The sequence below is a fragment of the Protomyctophum parallelum genome (assembly GCF_964188405.1).
Source record: "Protomyctophum parallelum genome assembly, chromosome: 1".
In the NCBI taxonomy this organism is placed as follows: Eukaryota; Metazoa; Chordata; class Actinopteri; order Myctophiformes; family Myctophidae; genus Protomyctophum; species Protomyctophum parallelum.
Window position 1 is genome coordinate 69,039,159 of NC_139697.1, and position 20,820 is coordinate 69,059,978.

At 40.7% G+C, this 20,820-nt stretch overlaps 1 protein-coding gene across 2 annotated transcripts; it reads left to right on the forward strand.

Annotated features, from left to right (window-relative positions):
- Nucleotides 1-1,954: 1,954 nt before the first annotated feature.
- Nucleotides 1,955-12,533, forward strand: nufip2 (nuclear FMR1 interacting protein 2). Of its 2 annotated transcripts, none has more exons than XM_083764681.1 (4): nucleotides 1,955-2,518; nucleotides 4,277-5,917; nucleotides 6,784-6,816; nucleotides 7,393-12,533. In XM_083764681.1, exons 1-4 carry the CDS (start codon nucleotides 2,338-2,340, stop codon nucleotides 7,443-7,445), a joined length of 1,908 nt encoding a protein of 635 aa, XP_083620807.1. In that variant the 5' UTR covers nucleotides 1,955-2,337; the 3' UTR covers nucleotides 7,446-12,533. The 2 variants fall into 2 exon arrangements, with proteins under 2 accessions (XP_083620807.1, XP_083620808.1); XM_083764682.1 differs by lacking the exon at nucleotides 1,955-2,518 and adding an exon at nucleotides 2,947-3,020.
- The last annotated feature ends 8,287 nt before the right edge of the window (nucleotides 12,534-20,820 follow it).

The following is a 20,820-nucleotide window of genomic DNA, read 5'->3' on the forward strand; positions in this document are numbered from 1 at the left end:
CACTAGGCTTTAAAGTCTAGAGTTTACAGTACACTCCACTTACTATATGAAGTGAAAAGAAGACAGGGACTCTTGAGTAGGTTTTTGTGTAGCTACTACACAGCGCGCATATGCCATATGTGTGTGTATGTACGTTTTTAATCAATGTGTCTCAGGTAATAATAATCTAACAATGGGAAAGGGTTGTCCTAATTGCTATTCCTGTTTATAATACTATGAGTTAAGTGTTTCCATTTAACAAGACTGTTAAGGGACTTTTAAATTGCACGCTAGCTGAGATGGCTGAAGTAAAGTTGTATTCAAATGAAATCCAGTCACCTATGTGACTTATTTTCTTTGGGTCCATATACCATCAACTTATTTTGTTTGTATTCATGGCAACTACCAGTTGATTATTATTATTATGTTTTAGGAATTATTTCCTTCTGAATTAGCTGAAGAAACCACACAGGGAGAATGGAAGCTCAGAATCCAGTTTTCATTTGGTGAATTTTGTTACCTTAAATAGTCAATGATATGTAGCCTATACTGTAGTTTGTTAAGGGCCTGTATGCCTCATACAACCTCCCATACAAATTCTGAATTTTCTATTAACAAATTGCAGTTCTCATCTGTTATAATGTTTTAGCTGCCTTTTGGGTACTGTATACAATTCTATAATGATTAGGATCACCAAAGTTGATTTAGTCTCTGAGTAACCTATATGCTTAATGCCTGTGTTGGGTGAGGTCTCATATTTGGGAAGGATAAGACGTTGTCCCAGGTTTCCTACGTGTAACATTAGTGCCCCCTGTTGTCCTGCACTTTGCATGTACATGTTTTAGGAACAGGCACATAAATGTAGTTCTTGATAAGGTACTATACACACAGATTTTCTCTCAGGCAAATAGCCTACCCATGGTGTAGATTAGAATATAGATCACTGGAATATATAATAATGTCCCAATTGCTGCCTCATGAGGTTGTAAACGTAAATGTATAGGAATAAGCACTTTATTGATCCAGGAGAGTGAATGCCTTGATCACGCCACAGGGAAGGGCTGCCAACACTCCTGGATCCCGCAGGAGTCTCCTGCAATTCGACCATATCTCCGGCAGGACTCGGACTCCTGCATTGTCATCCCTCCTGGATTTGGTATCAAACTCCTAAAATTCACCAGAACACAGTCATTTACATCTACTATGTAAAAAAAAGTGTCTGGGGGAGGACCCCATGGGCAGTGCATGGAATCATACAGAGATGTTCACTTAAATCATGAATGGTTAAAGATATGTCTTGGGGCTTCAGTCATCAAATTCTTTGTGTTTTAATGGCTGAAACTGTACCCATCATTTTCCAATGCTAGTAAGGCAAGCCTGATAAAAGTGTCAAACTATCTATATCTACTACCACACCCAAAAATATCTCCAAGATTCTGGCATCCCTGGTTCAGGCTTATGGTTTGGGTTTAGGTCAAATTTGACCTATAATATTATTATGGGAAATTGGGCATAATGACAGTAGTCATGTCTTATTGCACATGCCCATGGGGACTTATGTCAGTGATTACGTCACGTGACACATCTCATCCCATTCCAACATTATTTCCAATGAATCCAATCAAACTTCTTTACAAGTTTTGTGTTACATCTGCGCGTCCAAGAAACTATTTCAGAAACGTTTAGAACACTTTACTCCTTCATATCATCCATCCATTTGACAATAAACGTCTGTATCACATGAATCACAATGAAAGTAGGCCTGCATTCATGTTAAACTCTTGATTTCTTTGCCCACTTTTTGCTATACTTTAACATAAATAATACAAAAAAATACAATCAAATATTTATTTGAGAATATATAAAATTCGTTTTCTAAAAAAAAAAAGAAAAGAATCTGCCTCTGCGGGGCACTTCTCCCCCCACCCCCACCCCCACCCCAGATAGTGTCCCCCGCATGGAGACGTGGCAGCTCCATTGGTCATATGATTACATTTCACCGAACCAAACCCCACCCGTGTTATCGTCCAGTCTGCAAACCTTTCCGGGCGGCTGGTCAACACGTAAAAAACAACAACACTGTTCCATTTCGTGAGCGGATGACATATTATTTTTCGTCGTTTTCTCCCACGTATTTTAACGGTGCCAGAACATGTTCTTCTCGGAATAGCTACACCTTAAATGCAACACATAGGAGTGTTGGTGGCGCGGCGGTGGTGGCTGGTGACCACCCAAAATAGTATCGTTTTTTTAGACCTTTACTGCTGACGTTTCCAGAGCTTCAAATAGCTTCCGTTTTCCACTGGCACTGATTGGACTGTTCTGTGAATCTGGACAAGAAGAACCTTCCACACTTCAATGGAGGAACAGCCCAAAGATCTGCTGCGGGCTCCACCACACACTGAGAGACAGGGACACCACCAGCGCCAAGGAGACGACACAGACAACCCCTCTACTCAACACACACCTTTAATAAAACATGACCAGAGCCACAACATCCAGTATCAGCACCAGGAAGCGACGACGAAGAAGAAAACAGGTTAGGGGAGGAAAAGTTAGCTTACATTACATCGTTCATGCTAGCCTTAGTCAGCTAATGTCAGTCAGCCACACAGCAGACAGACCAGACGGGGGGCTAGCATTTTTTAGCTAACTCGGCGACAAATGGCAGATCCACAAGCTCACAATGCGTCGCTTACGCGGCGCGCAGTGAGCTTGTAGATCGTCTTATTTTCGCCGCGCGACGCCCTCGTACGGGCGAAGTGCAACCAAGAGGCTTTAGCTAAGCTAACTCGCGGCTAATTTTGCGTACACGTAGTCACGCCACGCGAGCGTTTCTTTCGCTCGACAAAAATATAAGTTATTGCTGTTATTTTTAAACCGAATGCAACGTTTAGAGTTGCGTCGACACTTTTTCAGTTGGAGATGGGGGGGCAGGGGGCCAGGGCATCCATGTTTTTTGGTCGAGCTAAATGAGATGGTCGCTCGCGACGACCGAAGAAGTACGTTAACTAAGCGTTATAACTCCATCGCAGTTGAAGGTGTGTACGCTAGATTTTTACAGTCAACCGGCTGAGATAACAACGCATGTTACTGACGGTGAGGGGACTTGAGGCCCAAATCGATTCCAACAGACCACGACAATAAAGTTAAGCTAACGCTCGTTTAGGTGACGTTGCGTGACAGTTGGTGTGGTGGTTGGTTTGACATATCGGGGATTGACCTTGTGTGCGCCGGGTTTCAACCAGCCGTTTAACGTGTGCTTTCTACGGTGTGAACGATGGCCTGCACGAGAACCCTGCGGTCCCGTGTGTGCTCGACGACGTGTAGCTAAAGATTGTTTTTTTGTATTGGACCTTGTGTAGAGTTTTACGAAAACATGCCGGCTCCACTGGAATGTTCCGTGGATGCATTTCCTGTCGGCCATGTTAGAATATTATTGTAAGCTAATGCTAAAGTTAACCTGCACAGCTAGCATAGATATTTCCCGGCCGTCACGCTTGTTAAGCGTTTTTAAACTCTACACAGATACGTTGGTTGTCTTCCATTTGTATCAATCGATGTGCTAGTTCCCTCTTATGCCACACATGAACGATTTGCAGTGTCAAAGTTGGAAAACTTGGTGATTGGTCTGGTAGTTGTCATAGGCTATTGCTAATGCTATCTATGTTTTTTTTTCCGGGTGGGCCTGTTGCATGTTGTGCTGTCAGCCTGGAATCACGCGAACAGCTCCTAGTATGGCTGCTTCAAATGACACGCTTAGGCCAACACTGATCAATCAATGCTTTCTGTTCACCCAGACAAGAATAATTTTGCTAATAAAAATCGCCTGCTCTGTATGATTTAGTTAAGACACCAACGTATCGAGGTTTCCCCAACAGCCTGGGCATGCTATGATTTGAGGTTATGTAGGCTACACGTATAATAAGCAAAGACGCTTACATAAGCCAAAATAAAAAAAATCACATGAGTAATGTTTTAGTTTGTTGTAGTGCACTTTTCCTTTAAGATACAAACAAACTATAGAACAGCAGATATACATTGTATTTTATTAACTGTAAAAAATAAACTACATGTAATTAGTGAGTTAAAATGCTAATTTAACTCTAGAACCTAGAGTTCATACCTGCACACAACTCAACTATGCAACATTCATTGGCTTATCAATACATTCAATATAAATGCTGTATGCAGCAATCCCTAAAATGGCAAGAGAGGGTAATTGCATGAATGTAGAGTTGACAGTGCTTTAACTATTCCCACAATGGAATTTAACCTGATTGTACTTCCCTTTCAGGTAATAGAAAAATAAACATCGGTGAGGAAGAGGATACTGTTGCTATGTCGTTTCCCTCCAGCAGCAATGGTAACAGACACATAAATACAAACGTGAAACAGAAGTCAACACAAAAGCTGTACACAACTGCTCCAAAAGTGAGCAGCAAAGGTTTGGACCATAAGAAGAATATGGACCTAAAACATGACAAGGAAAAGGCCCTCGATTTGCATCACACTGAGGGTCAGTCGGTGGATAAGAAAGACCCTATATTGCTTCAAAATGGCATTGTAAACTGTGGCTTCATTACAAATGGTTATTCAAGCAAGCAGTCGCTGGACAATGATGGCAGTGGCTCCGAAGGTGGATATACTACTCCTAAGAAACGCAAGGCCAGGTGTAACAGCATTAAGCACATTGAGAATATGAGTATTGAAAAGGAGAAGGACATGCAGCAGGGAAATGCAACCCATGATTCTGGGGCTTTTAATCCAGATACAACAGAGAAGGGAGTAAATTCAAGACTGGATGGCTTCAGGGCTGGCCATAAAGCAGAAGTTCACTCAGCAACTAGACGGGTGGTTACCACTGAGATGCCAATGGGTGAATCTCAGAGGAAAAACTCGGATGGCAAACCTGTAGGCACGTTTGGTAAGAAATTTGAGGAAAGGCACAAAGCAAAGCTTTCCTCTTCAAAAGAGGACTCATGGACTTTGTTCAAGCCCCCTCCAGTATTTCCTGTGGACAATAGCAGTGCTAAAACTGTGCCCAAGATCAGTTATGCAAGTAAAGTAAAGGAGAACCTCAACAAAGCCCAAGGTGGAGCTGAGGCACTGCCTCCGCCTGTTAGACTGTCACAGGTCCCCATGTCGGCTATGAAAACGATCACCTCAGCTAGCTTTACTAATGGTCCTGTTTCTGGTAATGGAAACAGCTGCCCATCAATGGGTACCTTCTTTGCCCCTGCTGCTAGTAGTATTCCACCAGCCCCTTCTCTCCCAAGTGGTGAGAATGTAGCATCTCCTTTGGACAGTAACTGTAGCTCGACAACCAGTGCTGTGGATGCAGAAGCTTATGAGCCTAGAAAGTGTACTCTTTTAATTTACCCTTTAAATATGCAACCTGTGCTCCCTAGTGCTCGCCAACTTGATGCACCGGCTGCTCAGACAAATCAGAAAGCCTTGGGCGATATCTTCCAGAATCAGTGGGGGCTTTCCTTCATCAATGAGCCCAGCTTGGGCGCAGAAGGAGGAAATGGGAAACTTAATGTGGATGATAAACCTACTGTGGTCACATTTCACGGAGAGTGTTCCCCTGTATCAGCCCAGGTTGCCCAGCCATGCCTTGACTATAGCTCATCAATCCCAGAGCCATTGGCTCAAGACCCAGAGAAAAGGACTTGTGTCCCCAGTGTTTGTGCAGTGGCTGAGGATGAAACAAAGACACATCTACGCGGCCAGGATAAAACAAAAGTGGAGGCCAAGAGTCCAGGTTGCTCTGTGTTGGTCCCCAGTAAAGACAATGGTGCTAAGCATGTGCAGGGCCTACTGCCCACCTTGTCATTTGGCTCATCTAAAGAGCAGGCCCATTCAAAAATCCTTGATAGAAGGTGTAGCTGGGGTTCCTTCGATGTTAAAGCTGCTGTCACTTATCACACTAAAGGTAACTTTCATCAGCTTATCTCTTCATAATTTTTCTATTAATGGCAATTTGATGTGTAATAGGGCTGGGTATTTAACCGAAAATGTATAGAAACCGACCGATACCGATTTAGAATCAGTAACCAACTTGATCTTGCTCATGTAGGTTAATTGGATCAGGTTTATTTTGTGTAGTTTCTTTTTAATATATATCTTATATATTAACAAATTTACTTTCTACTACAAATTCTAATAGTTTTCTAATTTACTAAATTGATAATATAAGTCTAGGTGTGGTAAATTATATTTTTGTCTCGACCTTTTTTTGTTTTGCTAGTGTTTGTTCAATAACGGGTCCCCCATCTCTTAGCTCTTTAATGAACAGAGAATTTTCAACCAATCAGGAGATAATACCCATTTATCAGCTTTATATAATTAATTTCCATTTGTCATCGCTTCAAATTGAACTTGTTTATCCTGTACGAGTAATCTCTTATTTGGATAAAATTGGCACTATGAGCTGGAGAGACTTTGAGACCCCGTTACTGAACAAACACTATAGCAATGATTGCTATACAAATATATTTATTTTGTGTTCTTTTTGGATCACTTATGCTAACTACGGTAAGTAATGTCACTTACCGTACCTTTAACCACTTAATCCTGAACTTTGTTGTACAATGGTGGCGTACAAAAATAGAGGAAAATAGCCGATCTACGAACTCTATAGGCATATCTGCTATTTTCACTCGTTTTAAATGTAATTGTTCATTAATCGTGATATTGATTTGAAGTCCTATCGCCCAGCCCTAATGTGTAGCCTGAAAGTTTGTATGTGCTCGCTGTTTTGTTTCTTGATCTAATATCTAATATTTTTTTCTTCTACAGAAATGGAATACATTTTCAACTTGAAAAAACAAGGTAAATGATATTGACTGGTTTACATTTAGTATAACGGGTCAGCACTGATTTTGAAGAGATCAGAGAAACATACACTGAAAGTTCAAGAATCCTATATATATATATATATATATATAGTGTGTGTGTGTGTGTGTGTGTATATGTGTGTGAGCTTGTACAAGTAATATAATCGACTCATAATGTAGTAATTATGTGTAATAAACCTAGTAACTGGTGTAGGAAAAAAATTGACAGTTTATAATATATTCTATTTAATTAAGTAAATATTGACATCAAGTCAATTTGTTTATCTCCTCACCACACATTCAATGGCACAAGTCGCTACTAAGAAATGTCCTTGAATGTGTTTGTCAGAAACAAATTGAAATGGAAGAGTTTCATCCATTTGTCAATCGGTAAAGGTTTGACAAAGGTTTACCATTACCGCTAGTATTTTATGTTAACAGAAAAGCCAAAAGCCGTGGTACCTGGACACTGGGGGATTGCCAAATGGATTTAAAAAGCATCTACAAGTTTGTCTTTGGGTGATAAGTCTCAACTTATCTAATCATGTAATCTTTCTTTCCTGTGCTCTAGATCCAAAAAGAGTAGTGGTTTATGATGAGACCAAGGATGGACCTAATCAGTGAGGAGGTAGATTGCCCACAGTACTAACCTCCTCTCCTGGGTGCTGCAGTTCTCTACCACGGATGTCATGATCCTGTTGGATAACTTTGTGAGACTGTGACTGTGAGAAATAGACATTTGTGTGTCATAATGGATTTAGTTTTGGACATTGGGTGAAATGATGGACCTTTTTGGGGGCATCATCGTTGGACTTAATTCAGAAACAAGTACTCGAAAGAAGTGTGCAGGAGTTATGTGGTGCCTCTCCAAATTATATGAATGGACACTAGTGACACTGTGCTAGACATGCTGTGTCATAGCTCTTTACAAATATTGGGAGTATCTCAAAGGAGGTGTTGGACTGCACCTCCCAAGCCTTTATCCTGTTGTCCATTGAACTGTGGCAACTGTCAGTGTGACTGTAGGCTGCCTCAATCATTTTGTTTCTCCATGCATTCAATTTGTTCCTTGTAGATATATTTTAAAATTTCCACAGCATCTGTGTGCAAATTCGAAATCATCACAAAAGACGAGAAAAGAATGCCTTGAACTTGTGAAACTGAATGGTTGGCAGTCTTGTTAAACTGCGAATTGAGTGAAAAGTTGAGCGGTATTGTCAGGCCCTATCCAGTGAGGGACAACATTTGTCTTAATTACATGGAGGAAATTAGAATGCCCAGTAAATAACTGCTTGCTCTGCTCTCTCTCTCTCATGACACTATTTGTCCTACATCATGCATTGCAGTGTTATCTATGCTGCATAAGGACCCCAGAGCACAGAAAACAGAAGTGCCCGTTGTGAATGAAAGCCACGCTCCTTCATTTCTGTTGTTTCATACTGGTTGTACTAACACTTTTAGAATCGGGTTATGGTTTGTCTTCATCAAAGTCTTTTACTTTTATCCTTTAAAACTCCATACATTTCATGTGATCAAATGATATATGGTTCGTTCGACCTATTCTTACATTCAGATTCATACCGTATCATATGACATGAATCATTATATTATGTGAATAATGTGAGTTTAGGGATATGGTGAAGGTGACGAAAGCACAGAACACCACTTGGAGTATCATAAGTGGTATTCTGTGTTTTCGAGCATTTATTTTTCTCAAAGGAAGACTCAGGATGTCCATGCAAATTATTTTTGCTACATTTTCTCCATTAGGAAAATGGTTAATTTACATTTGTTCCCAAGTCTTTTTTTGTTTGTTTCTTCTTCAAAACCAGTTGAAATGTACTATATCTTTTGCTAACTCAGCATTGCTCAACTGTATGGCATTGTATTTCTTGCATGTTTACTGGTGGAGATGAGAAAATCAGAAGGTCACTGTTCATTACCATACAAAGATAACAGTAAAACACATTTGCAATACTAATCCAGGGTCCCTGACTAGCCACTTTGTCATATTGTGTTAAAATGTGAAGATAAATAGTACTACGTATTATGTTATACTGTGGATATTTTTAGTTTGCAAACAAGTGTGCAATAACACCATGCAGTCCCTGTATAGCTTGTGAAATGGCTTATATTGGACCTCAAAAACATCACAAAGCAGTTTTTGCCTGTAGTACTTAATTGGCATATTTCTGTGTCCCAACAGGTTAAGATGATGTGATCTCATCAATTACATAAACTCTTGCATAGTTTAAATATTGTGAAATCAGTTTTGTAGATGAGGCTTTTTCAAAAGTTCTATACAAGTCTAGGGAGCCCAAATTACGCAACATGCTAATTGGCCGGCCATGGCATTATGTTAATACACTCTCCAGGATTGGTTGTCGGCTAAGGACGATAATGATTCAAGTTTCCTTCGTCTAGAATATGTGATTTGGTGGATTAATAGCACTTTATGTAAACTAATTACTTTTATCTTTTAATTACAAGAGATCTATATGTACTGATGAGAAACTCCTCGAAAGAATGGCTCTGGGCTGTTACTTTTCAGAAAAAAGATAAATACAGAACTATTAAATGTAACTCAGGTAGTGTTGATAAAGCCATGACTATGTTAAATATTTTCTTTTTCTTTTCTTCCCTGCCAAATGGTCCCTGTCATGTAATGTGCCCAAATTTAAAATGGTTTAAATGCTTAATTGGAGTCCTGTTGTATAATATCATATGCTGTAACAGAACACCAAATTATTTCATTTGATGAAAGTTGTCATGGCTTGCAATTGATCATTGTAAGCTGTAAGCCTACGAATTTCACTTAGTGAAGCACATTTCTCTGCATTGATTTCCTTGAATTGAACATAATCTTGCAGTTTGTGATGATTCAGTTGTCATTTTTTATGGTGTAGCAAGTCTTATTTTATCAAGCGGCTACAATCTAGCTCTGAGCTTTCAAGTCTAGTTCTTATGCTCGATGATTAGGCCATGTCACAACTTGTATTAAACACAGGGAGGGAACAGTAAGACATAATTGCAATTAACAATTATGTTTTGTACAACTTTGACCTTTTACTTCCCTCTGGCTAAGCCTTGGTAGCCGTCTATGATTTATGCTTTGTGTTTTTGTTCCATTGTACATTGCGTGACTGTCTTTTCAGATGAGAACAAAATGGTCTTACCTGGTCAATAAGGTGTTTCTGAATGCATGTTGTCCTTTAATATTTATACTTTTTGTGTGTTTTTAACGATAGCCGAAAATCTGGCATAAATATTGGCATTGTGTTCTTTTCTGAATGCCCATGCTCGATAGACAAAGTGACTCAATCAGGCTCCCATAACCTAAATGTCAAAATATACAGTGCAATGCATTGAACCGGTCTCAAACTATAAATTGCATCTGAGTGGACAGTGAACAGTTCTATGTGCTTCTAAATGTAAAACAGGGTGGTCAAAATCGGTATGTGAGTTTTAACTTTTGTCTTATGGTGAATGGCCTTTGAGCTTTTTTTTTTTTTTTTGTTTTGTTTTTCTTCCAAGTTTTAGTTTTTTGTTTTGAGGTTTGTCCTGGCTACAGGGAAATCAGATGTCACACACCACCTGCACCAAGGCTCCTCATATTTTAAGGCACTTAATACAGCATCAAGGCTATACTGAATATGCATTAATGAAAAGATAGATTATTTAACATTAGCCTGCAAAACCAAAAACTGGCTCTTGATAGTGGAGTATACAGTAATACAATGATGGGGGGGGGGGGGGTGTTGGTGTGCTTGAACATGTGGATTCTTTGTTTTCTCCTCCCCCTCAGGATGTGCAATCACCTCAAGGATGCTGAAGCAGGCCTCTGGGTTTTGAATGAGTTTGGCCATTTGGCCATGTTTTTGGGTGTGTGCATAGTGAGTTCTTCCTATTATATGCAAGTTCCCCTTATTTTAAAAGAAAAATCTGTTTCATGTTCAGGTGCCTGTGTGATAAATATACTTTTACAGCGATTTTGATTGTTTAAAAACTGCTTCCAGCATATATCCGTGCCATGTATTTTTTTTGTTTTCTTCCCTGTAATGTTTGCTAGTCAAATTTTCTTACAGCTGTCTTTATTTCTTTAACTGACATGGAAGTAGTTGAAAGCAATGTGCGTTTTAGATGTTTGCTAGATTTTTAACTGTTATGGCTTGAAAATTGTGTGACCGAAAGCCAAAATCACTTTGAATGGGACTGATTTTTGTGAGAACTGCTTGCTGATGTGTAGACATGCCAGTCCATCGTCAAGTTAAGGTCAGAGGTAGCACATTTTAATTTGAACTGATTTAACTACATATTTTAACTTTGTGTATGTTTTTAAATACTAAGTTTATTTTTGAATTGTCACTTAATTTATCCATAGATGCACAAATAGTATCAAACTACTTTATTTCAGAGGATTATGATAGGGAGAATTACGATGTCTCATTTTTGATCATACAGTTTTAGACTTTAGTTGTTGATCAAGACTGAAGTAGACCTATTTTCCCCATATAGCATCAATATTAATATATTTGAAGCTGATGGTAAATGCTACTTTTTTCAACAATTTTTATACAAATTACTTTTAACTATTTTCCTCATAGTCATGCTGAAGTATTGGGAAAACTGTACACCAAGAAAGTTCCTGTTAATGCATTGCCCCCGCCCCCTGTGTATTGTTAATTATATTGAGTGAGTTATGGGGTATGAACTTACAGTTTGACAACTCTAAATCTGCTTTCGCCAAAGGTACACACAACTCAGATATTCAGCTACTTTACTTTATGGCCCACGCACAGATGCCCAGCTTTGTGACAAACTGCAGGGCATGGGAGGATCTTTGAGTCGCCAATACTGTAGCAGCTGAATGTCGTTTCATGAGTGTGATATGACTTATGGTATGAGCAAGGAGAAATTATTGGAGAGCAAAACTAATACCTAAAGTGCTGCTGCTTCATCCAGTAATCAATTGTCTGTAAAGGGAAATGCTGGACTTGGTGTTTGTGCTTCATTTTAAAACTGTCCCTCTTACTGCTGTGTTTGCCTCTGGGGAAGACTTTCTCTTGTACTTTTTTTTTTTGGAGGGGGGGGTACTTTTTAATTTTCCTCTATGGCACCTGAGAGGTACAGTATTTACACTTACAAACATGGGGCATAACCAAGAGCATTGTGCGTCTTAACAGAATTCTGTACTGCAAAATGTTTGTGTGGAGAGGTGATAGGCTATGTGGTGCCGAGTCATGTTCGTTCTGTTTCTCTGTGTCATCTCAAATGGCTATGTGCTTGTTGATGCATTATAAGTTTGCTTCTCTTCTTTCACCTCTTCACTTCTAGCTCCCAGAAAATAAGGCGATTGACCATATTCACATGGTGGCCATTTTGCTGTTGCATTACTTCCCCAACCCAAGGGGTGGGAAGGGTTTCCCCAACCATGTGTCAGAATAGCAAAATAGCTGCCCTGTCAAAATGGTCAATAGCATTTCTTTCTAGAAAATGTCTTACAACTTCTTGACATTTAAAGTTTTTAAGTGTGCAGTCTGATTGTTTCATTATGTTTTCTTTGAATTTAACAAGTGTCACATTACAATGTTCCTTTTTTAAAAGCATGATAATAACCCTCAAATTCCAAACAATGTAATAGATTTAATTAAATTAAAAAAACAAGTGTTCACAATTTTAGTTTCCATTAAAATGTCAAATTTTCATTAAGAATTGTGTTTTGTGTCAGTCTGTGTATATTAGTCAACATTTTATTATTTAAAAAACTGGATACTCGCAAAATAGGCTGCTTTTAATATTGAAATGTTAAGAGTCTACTAAGTAGGGATCATAATTATCGTCAACGGCCGATGATAATGTTCTCCAATGCATTTAAAGGAATTCTTGTGTTGTTAAACAAAATTTTCGATTTTTACTTAAATTCATATCGGCTATCAGGCTCTTTGATCTCCACTAATCGGTAGTCGGCATCGGCCATGAAAAAAACATATCGGTCGATCACTACTACTAAGTAATTGTATAAATTGTATAAATTCAAGCCTTTACAAGCAAAACTGCAACAGTGAATTGGTTACTACTGGCCTATAGTCTAGCAGCCTAATGCCCCCTCAATTTACAATCCTAGTATCCTACACTATGGTCAAAACTTTGCCAAATTATTTTGCCTATGCCACTGGAATTGGGTTTTCTATTTGTCTCAATGTGTTGAAGGCTCGTTTTAACCTTATGATCCGGCCTGTTGAGCACAAGCACAAGTCATGAACACAATGAATGTGGAAAAATATTAAAAGGCAAATTCAACTATTCCAGACATGTTGCCTCTTAAATACTGTTTAGGCTACCTATAATAGCACTTGGACCTGCAGTGAATTTAAGCTCCAGAGTCAGCTGTCGCTATGCAATCTTTTGCCAATATGAAGCAAACGGAATGTCAATGTTTGACAAAACCAGCATCAAGCATCTTCCTGTATCTGAAAATGTTGTCATGGAGCGGACATGTTGAACTATGAGAAACACATATCATCCCATCTCACCCTAATAAAGTTAGCTAACTATGCCATGTCACTATGACTCAGCCATAACCATAGAAAATCCATAAAATAAAGAACAATAAAGACAATAAAGAAGGCCTTTCAAATAGTTGAGGACAACAAACACACCCTCCATAACCACTACGAACTAATGCCCTCAGGCCGGTGATACAGAGCATCAAAACTCATTAAAAGGGGCTCAGCTAGCTTTGTGCCCACCTCCATCAGACTCTTGAACACCTAGGCTGAAACTCTTGGAATCCCTATCCCTGGACTATATAGTGAACGCATAGGTTGCATACAGTAAATATTTAGATTTTTAATTATTGGCACTTATAGAACAGCTTTTAAGTAGTTTCTCTTAAAAAGTCCTTTTTATGATATTTTATATAGTAACTGTGTTTGTGTGTACTGTGATTTCTGTTGTCTTTACCACTGCACAAAAGAAGTTTCCGAAAGGAAAAATAAAGTTATTTGAAGTTGAAGTTGAAGGAGATAGTTCTGAAACTATGACAGACAGGCATAGGCTTATCCTAGAAGGGAAGCACATGAAGAGGGCAGCCCAAGGCAAGCCCTGTTTGACCACAGAGTATCCCAACCTGAAGGGTCCATGTGTAGAGTCAGTATGGTTTACAGAAGCTGTGACGTTGAGCACATCCACCAAGAGGTGGCAAAGGAGCAGCAGGCCATGCTATAGCTAGAGTGAAATAATGTCCTGCGGAGGCCATTGTTTGACAATTAAGGAAGAGGCCAAAAATTCCAAGTTCCCTCTACTTGCTTTTGGGAACTTCATCTTTATTCTCTCAATGCGCTATGCAAATCTGTCTTTGCTCAAGCAGAAGCGTGCCAGGCTGATTTCCCTCTAAAATCACAGAAATGAAGGCCCTGCAGACCACAGATCTAAAGATATTGATATATACCAATACTGGATAGAAATGTCACTCCATCACCACAATCCATCAATCACATCATGAAGGTCTCTGGATGCCATGTGGACTACTGAATGCTTCACAGGGAGGAGTGTGTGCACATCTCATGCAAAAATGCCTGGTGAAGACCTTAAAAAGTTATTTCTAGGCACCAAAATCGACTGGGCTCCGGAAATACTTCAGCGTAAAGTCTTAAACATTTCTTCATCCAGACGGACGGCTACCTGTAAACTACTGGGTGTAACAGAGTTACATTTACTTTCTACAACATCTATTATGCTAAGTTATTATGTAACTGTACTGTATACTCTAAAGCCACCTGCTGGTGTCACAGTGCAGCTGCACCTAATAATGTTAATTTCCTCTTCCATGCTGCAGTGAGACAAGTACATGCATAGGTGAGGGCAGAGAGACAGAGGAGCAGTTAAGAGGTTAATAATGTGTCTTGCTTGGGACACCTACACCTACTGTTGGGGTTGGGGCTTGAACCTGTGACCTTCTGCTCACCACTATCCATTCACCTCCTAGGCTGTAACAACTCACTATAGCTTCAACAGCAACGCAACACAACAGGCATATTCTCTAGATTCACATCTTTCAGATCAGCCTTCAGTTCCTGAACCAGTAGCTGCACATGTTTCAATGCCACCTAATCATAACACAATATCATGGACAACAGCTTGAATCCTATTCTAATAATGAGTTGTATTGGAGTTTATATTATTCTTTTATATACTTTTGCATTGGACTCCTACTGCAGCGGACACAGCAAATTCAGAATTATTGGCTCATTTTTGGCACAAAACAACAATCTCCTTGAATTCAAGGCTTCGTGGGAATGTATGAGTAACTTAATTTATAATTTTTGGGGTGAAGTATTCCTAAGCAGAGCAAGATTATTCCATATTTAAATCAGTGCACAAATACTTTTAGACTTTATTTTTTCTTTTACTTAATCCATTTGATTACAGATACTCTGAAAAAGATTAAACAGCCAGACTGTTTCGCTAACAATGCCTTCCCCTTGAGAGCAGAAAGCGCCGCTTCGGCTACGGCACTGCTGATTCGGACTCAGTGACCTTAAGTGCAACCCTTTGCCACCGGACCACTGGGTCACATTCCAGGCGGATAGCACTGCACATGGCGCTGGCATTACCTAGGGGGGGGGGGACCTTAATTTACGATTGGCAAGTAACTTGAACCAGAGCAGTGACCTTGTGGTTAGAGTGTCCGCCCTGGGACTGGGAGGCCGGGGTTCAATCCCTGGCCGGGTCATACCAAAGACTCAGTGGGACCCAGTGCTTGGTCCCCAAAATGAGACCCCTGCTTGACACTCAGCATCAAGGGTTGGATTGGGGGTAAATCCCTGCGACATACTAGCTTGATGTACATCAAGCTGCCTCACGCTACAGAAACAGGAGATAGGCTCCTTCCCTATGGGCCTCATGGCTCAGCAAGGCTACTTACTTACGTAACTTGAACGCCGCTGAGTTGGTTGAAGCGGATATTGCAACGTTCGGCACCCTAAGTAGACTCCTGATGGGGCGGCCAAATGCAACACAGGTTGTCTATCCCGAGTCGGCCCAGTTGATTCAGCATAGACACAGAAGACAATAGGCTGCTAGCAGATCCTTTCCGTAAGCAGCTTCTTGAAACATTAACCTTGGCCGTGCCTCTAGAATGGCAGAGGCATGGCAGTGGCAGATGACACGAAGTGTACCAGACCACTAGCTCTGGACCACCAGGTCACTGAGGTCAGCAAGGGGACTGGGCCGGTCTTAAGTTGTGCCTGCAGCAGACAACAGAATAAGTGTGTGGTTGCGGTCAGAGTTTAGACTTGGGCACATCCAGAAATCCTGGGACGGCTGTAACAAGGCATTCACGTCATCCAGGTTTGTTTGTGTTGGCTGCCCCCGGTTACTCAGTATGTTAGAGTGAGTCCAGCCTGTTACTGTTGCCAGAATACTTAATGGATTCTATATTTGGGAACACGTGACATGGCATGACATCACAACCCATTATGATGTCAGAACACTGACAGACGATATATAAGCCAGCACCTGCTCAATGCATTTGCCAAAGCATCTTAATCAACACTGCCAGCAAAACAATCAAGTCTAAATACATTTTCAAAATGTCAACAGCTATAGAGGTTACTAAAAGCAAGTCAGGCAACAAGAAGAATATTGAAGTGAAGAAATGGAATGCCGTGGCAATGTGGTCCTGGGACATTGTCGTGGATAACTGTGCCATCTGCCGCAATCAGATTATGGATTTATGTATCGAGTGCCAGGCCAGCCAAGGAAACGAGCCGGAATGCAAAATTGCCTGGGGCGTCTGCAACCACGCTTACCACTTCCACTGCATTTCACGCTGGTTAAAGACCAGGCAGGTGTGCCCGCTTGACAATACAGAATGGGAGTATCAGAAGTATGGAATCTAACTTAGATTGCTCTAAAGGAGCGGTTCCCAAACCCTTTCAGATCAACTCAAAAGAGAGGAAATTGGTGTCTCCCCGGGACCCAAATGCACAAAAATGTATTAATTAATTATTTCAAAAATAAAATATGTTGAAAATAGCCGATATAGTAGCGCACAACGCAATTGTGTTGTGTTGCGAGTTGTAGATCTGCTATTTTCAATATGTTTGAAAGATTTTGGTCAATTGTTTTTTCCTCCTTTTTGTGGAAAGAAATGTAGAAAAGAACAAAACAAAAAAAAACAGGACTACTCTTGTGTCACCTCGACCCATAAAAAATGTTAATATTTGGAATCACTGAGCAATATTCAGATTCTCTGAAAACTCTGGACAAAAGCTAACAAAGCTTTTCTAAACGAACATGAGTGGCAAGTTAATCAAAGCAAAACTGCATAACAGTGGCTATGAAATAAACTGGGAGGGTGCTGCAAGGAAGGAATGCCTGATAAAGGAGCTGACTTGCTGTTGTGAACAAAATATAGGAAGATCAGAAGTGAAGTTCCTCAGTCACCTGACTGCAGATTCTTGCAGCCAAGCACCCTGTGAAGAAGTGGAGGAGGAGGAGGAGGAGGTTCTTCCTCACAGGCAGCAGCGTGTATTGCCCTGGAGCCTGGAGGACATGCTGAAGGAAATAAATGGCTTATTACTGATAAACATCACCCAACAATGTTACTAGCTTCACAAAGGAACCCGAGAAAGAAAATGGCCAACTTGGGAAAATTCTGACCGATTCCATAAAGTGGTCCACTGTGTTGGACTCGGCAAGGAAAACGGATGAAACGAAAATCCAGGCAAATCCGCTGCAGAGCATGGGTGACATTTCCTGTGTGAACCACCTGTGATTTTTTTTTCTCTTTTTCTTTTAAGGAAAACCTTTACAAATCTCAATTACCTTAGCTTCGTCCAATCATCCAGACGATCTTACAATAAGATTGTAAACTGAACATGCACTCATGTCCAAATATGGAGTTCCACACGGCTCCATATTTGGGGTGACTGATTGGTGGTTCAGTACGTGGATCAATGGCTAGTCAAAGGGGAATTCCCCTACACAAGTGGTTAAGATGTTAGCTTTCCTCATGGGAGACCGCCGGTTTTGATACAGCAGCAGATACATACATACATAGTAGCTCAGTGGTTCTTCAAGTGGGGTCTAGAGGGTAGAAAAAAACATGCAGTAATCCTGGTCTCTAAACTGGAACTGGTCAGAATAACGTGTTCCTTCCACGCGCTACGTCCGGCCGGGGAAACTCCCCCCCTGTCAGGTGAAAAGAAGCAGCTTGGATTCCTCATGCGAAGGAAGCATGAGGTCAGTCCGCTGTCCCCCCCCCCCCCCCCCCCCGTTGGCAGAGAAAGTGTAGCGCCCACGATAACGTTAGATAATTGACACTGGGTGAAACAATGGGTTACGAAATCGTGGGATAAAAAAACCCCCCAAAAACTCTAATGTCATGCCACGCCGGGCATAATTATGCCCAGATATGTAGATCTCTGCATTTGTCAGTTCTTGCCCCTTTTATGGCCATAATTCTAGATCCCTGATGTCATATGGCCGTAGGCTATATGGACTAGCCTTTTTGTGCCCATATGGAGCTGAGTGATTTGTTTGTGATTGATGCCATGATGACGCATCAATGTTAGACAACCCACTCCATATTTGGGTGTAGCTGCGTTGGGAACTCCTATATGCTTATGGCTGAGTCATGATACATGAGTGTGATGGCGTGGTCCAACCGGCCGCCTGTCCTGTCCTCGCTTTAGGCCAGGTTCCACTCGAAAAAAGCCAATGCGTTTTCCCTATAGCCCTGCACATCCAACGCCCTCACATCTCTCTCTCTCTCTCTCTCTCTCTCTCTCTCTCGGCATATCCCTGTCAAGTGGCCAGTCCATCTGAAAACTATTTAGATGATTTAGAATACATCAGACAGTCACATTGACCTCAGGTCTTAATGGGTTTAGCAAACTAGAGGCTGTTTTCTAACTTTTATAGGTCCCTCATGCCTCTGAGATGAAACGCAAGAGCAGAAAGATGTTACAGAACACAATCCTGAAATGCAAAATATCCATGACGTGTTTCTCTGCAGTCTCACCAAAAGTAGGCCTGCTGAGCTGAGTGCTGATATGGCACTCTCCCCATCGCCTCCTGTGCTGTGGGCGCTCTGTGCCATTCAGCACCACCAGAGGGCTTCAGAGCACTCTACAGCCAGAGTAATCTAGTAAGAGAGTGGCGACACGCTTTGATCTCGCCGCAAAGCGGGTGCCTATGGGCTATAGTTCCAAACATTGGAACTATCCCATTGAGATAGAATGAGCACATTCGCATTCCATTGTTACTATATATGCCTATAGTGCTACAGGGGTTGTGCAATAACAGGAAGTCATGTGTGTTTTGTTTTAGCTTTATGTTGTTTTGTGATATGATGCACTGATTGGTTGGCACTTTTAATTTCGTTGTAGACATTGCAATGACAAATAAAGATCTATCTATCTAATGGGTGTCACCACTCTCTTACTACATTACTCTGTCTATAACACACATCACAGCTAACTTTTCACGTGTCACCAGGCTTTACCCCTTTCTGATCGGCATCTGCAATGTCGGAGGCATGCTTTCCAAATATTGTGGGCCCTGGGGAGGCAACGTACCCAGCCTGGCGGAGACCTATTTTGCAGAGACCTGCTTTCTAGGCCTATATTGTACAATCAAAGCTCCTGGAAGTGTCTTTTACCAATTTCATTGAACAAGCAACAGTCCCTCCTCAGTCCTCACCATCGGATCCCTTGTAGACACACCATAACTATGTAGCCTATGCCACTAATAGTCTAATTCAGAAAGTGTCATTTTTAAGTATTTTATTAGTATCCTCAGTTTATTTATATCATCAAATAATTTCAGAAATAATCATCATTGTCATCTGGAATGTCCTCCATTGTAATCTTTACACAGTCTCCACCATAGTATTTGCAGAGAGAAGAGCAAGGGAGGTGATTAAAGAATATCATTCTTTGCTCCATCTGATACAAGCCCTGATGAAATCACACTCTTCAATGGTGTTGTGTAACCCTTTGAATGTATTGTCTTCTACACACAGTGCAACTCACTCAAGCTATGTAGAATTGTAGATTCAGAGGATTAGCTCTTGACCTCAATGCAATCTCTCCTGAGAGCTGATAATGTACTCATTGAAGCAGATCTGGGAGCTTTTGAGAAGCTGTTGAGGTGAGGTACTGATTCACGAGACCACGTGACTAGGTGATACCAAACCTTTTCCTTTTAAAACAGGAAAAGGTTTGGTATGTAGGCCTACATACCAATGGGGAGTGGTGGTGGGGCAGCACCTGGCCAGTCTTACCAGTAGCCGGTATAGCTTCACCTTGAATATTGGCTTAGTTCATCTTCTTTACGAGGATGCATTAAATTAAACTACCAGAATCAGAATAGGGTCGATGTGGTGTCTGTCTGGTTGCTAGGGCCGAGCTTACCAGCACTCCACTTGCCTCGACACTTCCACAGACTCAAAAAGAGCAGGAATAGAATGATGACTGATATACAGTAGGCATAGAGGTCAATCTGTGTTGTCACTCATGGCGAAAGTCAGACAAATATCTGACTTATTCAACGCAGAGTATTTTAAAACCTATAAAACTATATAATATTATGAAAATTGGACATTCATTAATTTGGCTGGCATATGCGTACTGTTAACATTACACCAGAAACAATTTGGATTCTATTTAGAACCTAGATTAAGAAAAAAATCACACCCGTGTGAAGTGAGGGGGGCTAATATATTAAAGTCACTCATGTTGATTAGGTGATGTAATGGTGATGGTGAAAACAAACGGTGCAAACACAAACATTAAACGCCATTAACAATAAAGAGACAATATGACATAATGACTCAGGTACATTATGACGTAAATTTTCCCATCATTGTCAATGGCGTTTACAAAACACATTGAACTAAAAGACAGATATTAAACCTGTGTATAGGACAAAAAGAAAGTAAATAGAAGAAAAAAATCAATGAAAGAAAAAAGCACCAAAATCCTACAGGAGC